Source organism: Topomyia yanbarensis, chromosome 1 (assembly GCF_030247195.1).
Source record: "Topomyia yanbarensis strain Yona2022 chromosome 1, ASM3024719v1, whole genome shotgun sequence".
NCBI classification, from domain to species: Eukaryota; Metazoa; Arthropoda; class Insecta; order Diptera; family Culicidae; genus Topomyia; species Topomyia yanbarensis.
In genome coordinates this window covers 40,923,428-40,936,495 of record NC_080670.1, presented here as the reverse complement: position 1 = coordinate 40,936,495, position 13,068 = coordinate 40,923,428, and the positions used below count along the sequence as shown (strand labels likewise).

Below are 13,068 nucleotides of genomic sequence, written 5' to 3'. Positions count from 1 at the left end.
TTTCATAAACTTTTTCGTTCATCCTCAACAAATATGCACTAGCAACATCCAGGATGATTAAAACGAAACTTTTCAATAGACCAAATCCTTCCATAAAATGCCTAGGCTTACCTGTTTCACACCGGACACATCCACCACAGCTAACAGCAAGCGATAATCCTTCCGTTGGCGAGGACTGCAATATAGACGATGATAGCGATAACAATTTGCCGCCGGTCCGTTCCGCCCAGTAGGATATTTGAACCAACCGCCGTTAAAAGGTAGAAGCCAGATGAATTATGTGGCTTATCCTGATCGGCAGTTCCGGACAGCGGTCCGAACCGAGAGCGTTCCGAAACTTATAACTTTTTCCATTGTGACATGATGATGATGATGGTAGTGAGGAAGGTGAACAGAAGGATGACAGGTGTGATTTATAGATCCCCTAAAAGTATACGACGGATGTTTGCTCCATTTCCGGTTATAAAATGTCCTGACCCTGGCAGCTTCCCGTGCGTGTCGTTTTCGTTGGTAGCGGCATGTGCCGTGTGTTGTTCTGCCACCGGCTGCTCGGTCCACAGTAGACGATCTGGAATAGGATGGGTAAAAGCAAAAGCGGAGAAGATTTTTAGATCATCGGTATGGATTAAAAGAGGTACAGGGGCGTTTATTGAGATGTTGTTAGATAAACAAATCAATCCCAGATTAAGTCTAATTAAATTGGTTTTGGAATTTATGTATATTCAAAAACCATTGTTTGAATACAGATCACTGGAATGGATACCCATAATTTAAGCGATTGTTTTTTTCTAATCCAGTGGTCAAAACAAGCCCGATTTTAAACAAAAATACATAAGTCAATTATCCTCACTGTTCCCTTATACGTATGTCAGTTCAACAATTTCCGATGATAAAAAAATGGTCGCCTAATCTTATTAGCAAAGTTTTACACCCTAATCTACCTCCCTGAAGTGAACACGGTACCGAAACCGCAGAAAGTTTACTGGCAATCAGATTCAAATATGCTTCGTACAGATATTGAGACACCGCCGGGTCGGAGCCGGTTCTGCATTGGCATCCTGGGTGACGAGCCGTAACTTGTGTAAGGCTAATTGCTAATCTGCCAGTGAAAGCCCTACTCTGAGTTGAGCAAATCGATTTTGGTAATCTCTGAAAAACTTTTATCCTGATGGGAATTGTGTTTGCTGTGACGTTTAAAATATGTATGGCTATACGGGAACCGGTGGGATTGGTTGCTAACCGTTGTTGGAAACCAACCCCAGTTCGTGGCAGGGCCTTCAGGAATAGAGACTTTTGGGATATCACAGTTATTGTAGATATTAGGTCAAATTGATTGGTTGCACTAGCAGATGAGTGAAAGTGAAAATGAATTATACAAGTCGAAGTAGGTTGATCTTAACAAGTACTGCCCTTTATAGGTTTTCTTGCTGTAGAACCAAAATGTATTACTTGTAAATTAGAAAATAAATATAAAATACATTAGTTTGTAACTGGCGGAATCGTTTCTTCCCAGCACTTATGAGACACCTGTTCACACTTTTCAATAAAGGCTTGCGATCGTAAACTGGCCAAGAAAACACTTGTTGACTTTCAAGTAATATTTTGGATTCGATGTCACTAATCTTTTATTGAACATTCTCATCAATTTTCTCTAATAACTCCCTACTTTCGGTTCCGCTAACTACCCCGCATAAATGTGTACCATATGCCAACCACTGCATCAAACGTTTTAAAACCATTTTCAATATGGTTCGTTCGACAATAGATTAACCATTGCTTGGTATAATATCGAACATAACCATTATCGTTTTTCCACACTCGACCATACAAACAAAGGGTTGTTAAGAACGGTAACCATACCAAAATGTACTTTTTTCTGTATACGTTTTGACAACATACCATTTAAGAACAATATAATTTATGGTAACATGCATATTTTAGATCTAGCGATGTATGCATTATTAGGTGGAGAAAAGAAATCGCTTCCTCTTCCAACATTCCACAATTCTATCGATTGAAAAAAATTAATTTTGTTACACTTCATCTTCTGAAGCAATCTTCGTAGGTACTAAAGCGTACTGACGCCTTATCCAACTGAGCCTTAGCTGTAATATTGTAGGAAGAGGATTTTTGATCATGTTAATCTCCAGGTTTTTGGAGCAGGGTAAACAGATTTACGTATATCAAAGATCGCTAGAGCAATATTAACCTCTGGCACAGAAGTATAATGCAGTATACAAATCTTCAATATAGGATACACGGATTATATTAGAAATGGTAACTAAAATGGGTATGGTAGTTTAATAGTTGAATTATAATGTAGGAGTATATCAGTAGTATTCCTAATATGGTGAGTATTATATGAATAGTTTGGAAATGGTTCCGAAGCTTTCTGGAGTGGTATTTATTTGTAGGGACTGCACCTCCTGTTGATTCGGGGCCAGCTAGGGACGTTGCGATATTTTCGATACTAGTACGGAATCGATACTTCTGTTTCCGAAGCTCGATTTTGTGGTATCGATACTTCAATCACGATACTTTACTGATATCGATACAATCTTCACGATATCGAAAAGAATCGAAAGAACCAGTAGTTGGAAGTATTCGATTCGGAATTATGAACGAGTTTAGAATTATTTCCGAGTGAAATGTGATTACCTATTCAGGCTAAACCATTGCGGAATCGGTTGTTACATTTGAGTTGCTACAATAATTGGAGCACCAATCGCATTTGATGAAAAAATCGATTCCGAACATTGCCCATTATTTGACAGTCCATGAGACTTTCTGATCAGCCAAATTATTTATTGTTTATCTTTTCTGACATTCGACGTCTGACATAATCGTCGACTGGATCCAACATCAAACGAATCAGATCAATAAAATATATTTGTCGAACGGGTTTTTCTGTTCGCAGGAGCAGAGCAAAACGTTAACTGACAAAACCCACTACTGAATTTCCAAACAACGGTTTGCAGATTACCTAATTCAGGGAATTAAGCTACTGTAAAAGCACAGACTAACAGACATAACACTAGAAAACAATGCTTCGTCCGCTTTAACGGTCATTTTAAATATATTTGTAGTTGAGACTGTGCCCACATTTGAAATTATGGCGCCACTGACCTATGAACAAGCAGATGGGGGATAGACCACTAGTGAAAAATTGTTCCCAAACCTGAGGGGTAACCCATCAGCAAATGAGTGTTTGGCAAATGAGTGGAGCTAGTGTTCTGGGAAAATTACCGGATCGATGTTTTTGTTGGAATTCCCTCATAGTGTTATGTCTGTTAGTCTGTGGTAAAAGTGCGGAATCGAATGGCGATACTTTCAAGTATCGATACTACGACTACGATTATATCGAAAGTATCAGTACTTGCATTCGATACCAGTATCGATTCTAAGTATCGATGTATTTTAATATCGAAACGTCCCTAGGGCCAGCAGGCCCGAAAAAAGAGTCCGAATAGAAGAGTAGAACATTTCTTTCTCTCATTCATCGTCTTTAGCTCGTGCAGTTTGGACGTTCTTTTCATAGTCTCGCAGTTATATAGGCTGTCTAACGCAAAACTTTTTATAGCCCTGCGCCGCCTATGTTTCATTAAATGAACCAAGAAAATGATGTCTTTACAACATTTGTCCAAGGAGTATCATACAAATCGAGAATAAAATCCTTGTTTACGCAGTATAAAAGTGATTTTTTGTTATGCAGATTGTCGAAATGGGTAAGAAATATGGCAAATATTTATTAAAATCGGACATTTTTTTCTAATATTGTTTTCAGCAACGGAACTTGAGGTCGAAATATCCATTGTTGATATACTGGATTATGTCGGTGAGTCAGTAAGGCCAATAAGAGAAGGTCACGCTGTATTTGCCGCAAGCCATGTAGTTTGTATCGGTTACCGGAAATACGAAGAAGCTTACATTGACGTCATAGCTTATGTCAATCAAAGCTCTCATCCAGGACTCACGCCTCACACAGTGGAATTAAAAATCTGTTCTGATATCGAAAAGTGGATCTTGAAATGTTCCTGCAAAGCTGGTACTGCAAAGTGCAAGCATATAATAGCTTGTCTCCTCCACCTCGAAAGGTTTGTGATCAACATTTCCATTTCCAATACATTCAGTTGATTGAACTAAGTGTGACTAAGTTACATAGCTCACAATCCTCAACTTTAGGATCAATTGAAACACCCACGATCCACATTTTTAGGTATAGAAAACTTGACTATATGTCTTGCACTGACGTAACGCAAGCTTGGGTATCACCAAGAGTCAAAAAACAGCTCCCTGGACAGCAAAACGGATCAACGATTTATATTATCGGGTAATTAAATATCTAAATATAATGTTATATTTCTCTGAACTTTGTATTTTCCGCAGTATCTAAGGAATCGGCAATCTGTAAACACCGGAATGGACAATTTTTGAACAACTTGAAGGTATACCCGAATCGTGCCTTGCAGGCAGCAAGAACAACACAAATCGACCCATTCTGTTCGGCAGATGAGCTTAAAATGTGCCTAACTGACGAACGAAACAAAATTAACGTTGTATCTTGTGATTTTGATACTAAAGCGGAGTACGATTATTTTGATAATTACATAAAAACCGGAATCGAACAATCTGTAACAATTGCAATGGAAACTAAGAATCAGAATACGAACAATTGGAAGATTCATCGATCCGTACGTATTACCGCAAGTAGTTTTTATAAGCTTTACACTTACATCAAAAACAAGAACCCAGATTGGGACAACAAAATCACTCAGTACTGGGACTTGAGGACACTAAATGTAAAAGCAGTAAAACATGGCAAAGAGGCAGAACCGTTGGCACTTAATTGCTACAAAATTAAGCGAAATCCAATGATGAAACAATGTGGTTTAGTAATTCATCCATATGAGAGTTGGATCGGTGGTTCTCCTGATGGATTAGACCCACTTATGCATATCGTTCTGGAAATTTAATGTCCTGGCGATGCTAATTCGTCTCTGAACGAGATCTTATGTAGTCCAAGTGTCAAGAGATATGTAAAACGTTGCCCGATAGCTGGAGATTTGAAACTTCACAGTCACCATTCATATTACTGTCATGTTCAGATTAACATGTGGATTTTGAATTGTGACACGTGTGATTTCATAATATATTCAATGAAAGACGATGACTTCATAGTTATTGAAGTGCCTTTTGATACCCATTTCGTTCAGGCTGTGGTAAACGATTTGAAATATCTCTTCTTTGATAATATGCTTAGGAAATTATTGCTACTGAGAAAAGTGTCTAACGAATCATCTGTTTTAAACAACATCTGTAAACTTTGAAATCTATTTAATTCAAATAGTGAACTAAAGGCTTGAAATACAGTTTATTTCATTGAAGCGCTTCACTGAAAAATCGTTCCATTCTACCCAATTCATCTGCACTCATGTTTTCCCCATGCATGCCGTATTTTTGTCTAAAATTTATCATCATTTAAAACCGGTTGACTCAAGTTCACTAAACCGCAAATGCACGTCATAATATCATCGATATGACCAAGAATACACGAGTGAATAATTCCATTCAAAACTTCAAAAAATTTAATTCTTTGTATCACTCGTTCTACGTGTATACGGGATCGGGCGATAGACTCGTTTCGACTGGCTTCAGTTGGAGTAAGGCGTTCTCCGCGCATAAATGGTGGAATATGTAATTTGATACGTTTGGATAAACACTCGTTTTCAATTGTTACGCCTTTGTCGACCATTTTTTCATCAATATGAGCTTGTAAACGGTCTATCAAATGCTCGTTGTTGAATATGAACTTGTCAGAAACTTTGCCGGAATACGCATCACTGGTAAATGAAATTAGACCAGCTGGAGTTACTCCAATAAAAAAATTGACTGTGCGCCGACTTTTATAATTGGAGTAGCATGATATGCGGCTATTCAAACATTTCAGAGCGGCAACAGGAACCTCAGTGCAGTCCAGAATTATAGATACATTCGGAAAGTTTTCTCTGAAACACAATGGAATATTTTTCCTAATTTCCTCTTTGGATGGCAAATATATAAATCGGTTAAGTATTCGTGGTACTTTTTTGCATTTCAAAACTCGTATCCAAGTTCTAAAACGGCGATGGTCAGTTTTCGGTGGGAAACTATGCAGTGTGATTCCTCCTCCAGCTCGTGAATGGCAACCGGGAACGAAACAAATCCGGCTATTTTTAGGCAATGAAACGAATTTGGTGTAGGTATGGTCCCGAAGATGTGATGGACGATCTGCTGTTGGTAGACGGCGCCTTGGCACTCTAGCAAGTCGAGTCAATTTTTTAGACGGAATTGCACTTGGTTTAAGGTATTTCGATATCACCAAATCAAAATAATCAAGTGGTAAGTATTGCACATTACACACCAAATTGGACTTTCGCACAAGTCTCCAATCTTCGTAGTATGATAAAAGACGCGCGTCGAATTGCTTTGGAGTATGCGATAGTTATCATTCGTTTATCAAATTTAAGTGCACCGAAGGTTCTTGGACAATTTGACGTAAATTTTAACTCTTATCATACTTCTAAGGAGGGAGCAAACTTGTGTGGTGTGGTGTGAAATGCGCAATAATCAATTAAATATTAACCTTTACGAAAATCTGTTCTGTCGAAATGCCTATGACAAACTTTTAGATTTTTTGTTTTTGTATTTTCTCCAAGTTGCAACATATTTTTCCATTTCTGTCGCAAAGCTGGTTTTGAAGGAAATGATTCAAACCTATTCCTTTTTCTAGCTGAGCACCCATATACACAACAAAAGCTATATGTTCTGTTCATTTAATCGGAGGACTCATTTTGAAATTTATAACTTCAATTTAGATCCACTTAACAGGTTAGTATTATTCGGGATGGGCGTCATTCGATAGAACGCCTGTTTTCTAACCCTTTTTTTTTAAATATCGGTCGAAAATGCAACTTGCGAAACAAAAAAAACAATTTAATGAACGAAAAAAAATTTACCTGTATGTTGACAGCTCCATTAACAAACAAGATCATTTTGACTGCAGCGCAGCCCTATGTGTCGTTTTGTCGTTAGACATCGAATTAGGCAATCCATTAGACGTTTCTTTGACAATTCAGCGGTGGGTGCTGTCAACAGGTCTACTCCTGCGAACAGAAAAACTCGTCCGACAAACATATTTCGTTAGTCCGATTCGTTTGATGTTGGATCGAATCAACAATATTGTTGGACGTCGCATCCCTCGGAGTAACGTCAGAAGAAGTAAACAAGAAGTAATCAGCTGATCAGAAACGTCTCATGGATTGCTTAATTATCGCGTGCATTCGTTTTGGTCGCGCCGCGCGTCTTGGGAAAAGTGCCGTTATCTAGAGCACGAGAGGGTCTGCTGACATTCGCCTATGAAAAGAACACAGGAAGTGATTGTTCCAATGAAGAAGTTGGTGGAACGATGAATAAATGCCGCAAGCAGCCGGACGCATCTTTGAACGATGCGGGGAAGTGTCTCCTACATGTAACACGTCAGGGTAGCAATTTTGCACTGGGTGGAAATATACTTATTTGTGCGTACTCTCTCCGTGGAGTGTATTGTTTATGTAACATAATGATCACCACTGTTCCTTATAATCGTTCAATTTTTCTGGTAAATTTTGTTCGTTTTATCTTTTGTGAATGATTCGGTTGGCGTTGCTAGGTGTAGAAAATTTTGTTTCATATCTGTATAAATAACATACACTGATGGACACAAGTATTCGTCACACAGGCATTAATAGCATATAATGTATTAAAGAAATTATATGGATATAATATCTAATAATTTGAATTGGGTAGAGTAAGTGCAGTCATTTTTCTACTATGCAGCATGTTTTTTTTATAGAAATAACCAATGTCTGCAAGATGTTGGCCACAAATGATTTTATCTTACCATTTTAGGGTGGACATAAGTATTCGTCATAAAATGAAATCGTTAAAACAAGCAAATCTAAAAAATCTGGGTACACTGCTAATTTATGTATTTGACATTTCCTGTTCATTGTTGCATATTGGCGATCAAATCGGGTTATTTTGTGAGAATTTGTGCGTGATTGACAAAAAATGGGTAGAAAAGGAAAAAAAACCACTGTAGAAGAGAGAAAAATTATAATGAATTTGTATAAGTTAAATAACTCTGCAACAGAAATAGCCAAAAGCGTTGGAAGACCCAGAACTACGGTACAAGATATAATAAAAAGGTATAAAAGTAAAGAAATGTTTCACAATAAGGCGAGAAAAGGGCGTCCATGCAAATTGACAGATAAAGAAAAGCGAAAAATCATAAAAATTATTAAGAAAGAACCAAAAACCTCTTCATCAAAAGTCCGGGCGGAGTTATTAGAGTACACCGGAAAAGACGTTAACTCCAGAACAGTACGAAGAGTGTTAAATAAAGCCCAGTTTAATGCTCGTGTATGCCGTAAAAAGCCTTTAATAAGCAAAGTTAATAAGACCAAAAGGTTGACCTTTGCCAAAGAGTTCCTGAATCGCCCAACTAGCTTCTGGAACAAAGTGTTGATCTCGGACGAAAGCAAATTTAACGTATATAGATCAGATGGACGTGTTCTGGTATGGAGGAAATCGGGAACAGAACTGCAACAGAAAAACATTCAAACTACTGTAAAGCATGGGGGTTAGAGTGGGACATGGTTATATGAAAAAAATAAAATTTGGCTCCGAGTAACTTTTTGGGTCCCATTTAGCTCCCAGAACAACTCTGCAAATTTTTAACTCGATCGGTGAAACTATATTTTTGCGCCCACGGTTTAAAGTTTACATGGGATTTTGTATGGGAAAATTGTCTTTTGCAAATTAATTCTTCCAAGAGTCGCCCGTTATCTCCTAAAAATAAACAGATGCCTGATTTTTTTAAGAAATTTGTCAAGGAAACAAAGTCTAGAAGACTGCCAAACGATCTGATGCTTGTGGAAAAAGTTATTAAGCAATAACCGATTGATGCCCTGAAAATTGATGACAATTTCACTTTTCATAGCATCACTGCTTCTGACGGTTTTATTATATACAAAATTTTTAACTTTCTTTTATTATGTACAAAAGAAGCCTCAATTTATAACTCACAACCTTGCGAAGTGGCCAAATAGTATAGATAAACGATTTAGATACGTTAAGAGAGGATTAAAACTAGGGTGACGATATGAGGCGAGTAAAAAACCAGGACAGTGGAAAAACAAAGATCTTGGGTCGGGCAGGCAGAGCTTCGACAGTAAAAAAGTTCTGTGGGTCTGAGAGGAAGAACTCTACCAGAAATTTTTTCGTGAGAATTCGATCACCGTGCTTTTTAGGATTTACACACACACGCAAAGTTCTTGCTACACCACCATCAGCGAAAGTTTCATGCTGTTGTTGGAGAAATCGGAAATCCTGAATTGAGCAAATGAGACGAATTATTATGAGATCGTCTGTGCAGGAACAGGCGAGGAGTTTTAAGCACTAAATACACGTCATTGAAGCAAAGCAGAAACATCAACCGTCCCAAGTAGCTTCCCTGCGCTATATCTGGCAATCTCGAATGACAACCATTGCGTAAGCAGTATCACAATGATCGGACACGCTGTGTGTAGATTCTGTTGTTCCAGCATTCGTCGGTGGCTGAGTTGCAACTCCGGTTGTTGGTGATTTAGTTAATGTTGTTGGGTTTGCTCGCAGTTGATGTTGTTTCATTAGAGGCTTTCACACATGGTTTGGCACGTAGGAATCTGTCCTTCATATGTGCGCAGCGTGATTTGAGATTTGCTTCTCACGATACGAACACCATTGGATATACCTGGAAAAAAGTTTCTCCAGGTTTCAAACTTTCACCGTTACGTACTTCGACATCAATAGTGAATTTATTGGTTGTACGCGGGGATAGATCGTGCAGGCTCATACCAGGCTTATCTTCGTCAATCTAAACGGGTATCTTGATTCTAACATTGACATGCGCAACGACGTGTTGCATGTTATTTTCCATAGCCAAACTTTTCGCCATGGCCAAAGTTTTAAATGCTATCAGTACCGCATTACGAGTATGCACCTTTATTAATTGTTGCACTTCGCGAACACAAGGGTGGATTGGATAAACGACCACTGTCTTGGATCGAAGATTGTTCAAATTTGCTGCTGAGTTTCAATCATTTTTAAATAAACGATCGATACTGCATCAATGAAAGTAACGGTGCATTATTTTCCACACTGGCTTGAGACAACTGTTATTTTTCGATTGCTTTGCTGGCGCGGTACATATAGACGGCAGACTGTATGTAGAAGCGTTCGTTTGATTCACTGCACTGTTAACAAGCAGCGCGATTGTAGCTTCCGATCCGATTGAGATGGTAAAGTAGACTGATTAGGAACTGGTATTGATCCTAAAGGGTTCCATAATTACCAGCTCGAGAGAGCGCTCAATAAGGTTATTCCACGACAGTTATTGTTGTTTCGCCATTTTCCTTTTTATGAAATGGATTTCCAGTAAAACGAAAAACTGCCACTTGCAAGCGAACTCTAGAAGAAGTAGAATCGCCGAAACTTCGATGTGTCTTCTTAGAGGTGGGCACTAAAGGAAATTTTTCGGTCCCGGAATCATTGTTTCATCGACATTGATAGCGGCCAGAGTTTGGTCCACAACTGGAATCAGTTCGATCTGTTCGATTGCCAAATGCTCATTCATATGGTACATGTAAAAAAAGTAAGTTGGAAAAAGAAATAACGAGGTGCTATCGAGAGATTAAAAAATGCATCGGATAGTACTATTGAGAGATTCGAGTGTATTAAGTTTTGTTTGTCGTATTCTGGAGCAGAGTGAATAAAGCGAAAACTCAATAATTAGAAATATAACGGGTGTTCAATAAAAAATAAGAATGATTTCAATACCTTTCTGTAATTAAAAAAAAAAGAGCGTAAATTATTTTCTCTCCAAGAGAATTGCTCTCTGGACTCCTTATAAATGGGAGACATATTTCTTTTCGCTCGGGTGCTGTCAGTTCAATCGAAGATGGCGTCGAAACAGCAAGTACTCCGCGAGCGTGTTGTGCGGTTTTACGAAACACTTGGCCATCGTGGAAGAAAGTTTACGGAAGACCGCTTTCGAGACGAAAACATGCCCATGAGTACAGTTTACCAGATCCTGGCATCCCTGAGCGTGGAGCGGAAGGCCGGTAGCGGTCGCCGGCAAAGATAATGACGAAGAAGAAGAAGGGAGCGTTGAAAAAGCTGTTCGACAACAAGGACGAAATGAGTTTGCGTGATGCCGGCCTTGATTCACCGAGCTCTCAAGATGGAGGACATCATCTGTCGGAAGAAGACTCGGTCCCCCGACGACACGGACGAGCAGATAGCGATCGTGAAATCGTAGTGCCGGTGGATGACGAACAACTACCGCGAGACGTTGTTGCTCTCGAACACCCACATTTCAGGAAATGCCAGCTACTATTCCAGCGACAAGTCGGCCACACACCGCGAAGTAAAATACAAGTTTAAGCATAAATTTTAAAAAAATGTTATGCTGTACATCGCCATATCGGACAGAGGGATTTCAAAACCGTGAATCAAGCCGAGCGGTCTGGCCATAAATCAACAAGTGTACCAGGAGGAGTGTCTTGAGAAAATTCTTCTGCCGTTCTTAAAGGAGCATCATGCAGTTGGGAAGTACGTCTTCTAGCCGGACAAGACGTCCTCCCATTACGCCAAGAAGACGCTGGAGTATCTTGAGCAAAAAAAGATACCGTACATGCCGAAAGGAAAAAAAAACCACTAACTTGCCCCAATGCCGTCCCATTGGAGTTTTTTCGGCTCCCTCAGTGCTTTGGTGTATAAAAATAATTAGCGAGTCAAAGAAACGAAGCATTTGACCCCCAGGATCCGGAATTGTATCCAGAAGAAGGACGTCAGTGCCGTCCAGTGCTCTTGTTAGAGCATCGCGACTAAGTTGCGTCGTACGGTTGACCCGGGGCCCCTTCTCTAATATTCATTGACGTTTTTTTTGAAGAATAAACATTATGTTTTTAATAAAAAATTCTGTATCCGTTGAAGATTTTTTTTTGTTTTTCACATGACTGAAAAACTCTCATTTTTATTGAACACCTGTTATTAGGCTTACAGAAGAAAAACCAGGACAAATCAAGCTTTTTGCTCGACTTCCCAGGACACCAGGACAGCCAGTGAAAAACCAGGACATGTCCTGGGAAACCAGGACGTATGGTCACCCTATTAAAACAAAATTGCGTATAATTGGACAACCAACAGCAGTGGTGCTAGAAAAAATGAATATTTTTTCAATCGTCAGAGCATCAATTGGTTTTTGCTTAATAACTTTTTCCACAAGCATCAGATCGTTTCGTGGTTTTCGAGACTTTTTTTCTTTGTTAAATTTCCTATACAAGCCACATAACGATTTATTTTTAGGAAGTAATGGGCGACTCCTGGAGGAATTATTTTGTAAAAGTTAACTTTCCCATGCAAAATCCCATGTAAACTTTAAACAGTGGGCGCAAAAATATAGTTTCACCGATCGAGCTAAGAATTTGCACAGTTGTTCTAGGACCCAAATGGTACCTGAAAAGTTGCTCGGAGCTGGAATCTATTTTTTGTCCCACCCCATTGGGGGTGCTTCCGTGATGGTTTGAGGTTGTATGGCTGCATCCGGTGTTGGGGAGCTAGTGTTTATCGATGGGATAATGAAAAAAGAACAATATCTGAAGATTTTAAAAGAAAACATGAAGAAAAGTGCTGAAAATTTGGGCATAGAAAAGGACTTCTACTTCCAACAGGACAACGACCCTAAGCACACCGCGGAAATGGTACGACTTTGGCTTCTATACAACACTCCACATCAACTTAAAACTCCTCCCCAATCACCGGATCTGAATCCAATAGAGCACCTGTGGGATGTGCTAGACCGGCGCATTCGAGAACATAACATAACCTCACAAAAGCAGCTGAAGGAAGTACTTCGTGGAGAATGGCTGAAGATCGAGCCCTCAGTATGCGAAAAACTGGTCCACTCAATGCCAAACCGCTTGAAAGCAGTCATTGCACAAAGTGGAT

The 13,068-nt window shown here is 39.2% G+C and overlaps 1 protein-coding gene across 2 annotated transcripts in view; it reads right to left on the bottom strand.

Annotated features, from left to right (window-relative positions):
- LOC131677443 (allatostatin-A receptor-like) overlaps positions 1 to 13,068 on the bottom strand; it is a 288,093-nt gene that overhangs the window by 93,135 nt on the left and 181,890 nt on the right. For both annotated transcript variants that reach the window (XM_058957276.1, XM_058957275.1), the window contains exon 4: positions 112 to 568. In XM_058957276.1, the coding sequence (XP_058813259.1) occupies positions 461 to 568 (108 nt within the window). In that variant the 3' untranslated portion in view covers positions 112 to 460. The remainder of the gene's footprint in view (positions 1 to 111; positions 569 to 13,068) is intronic.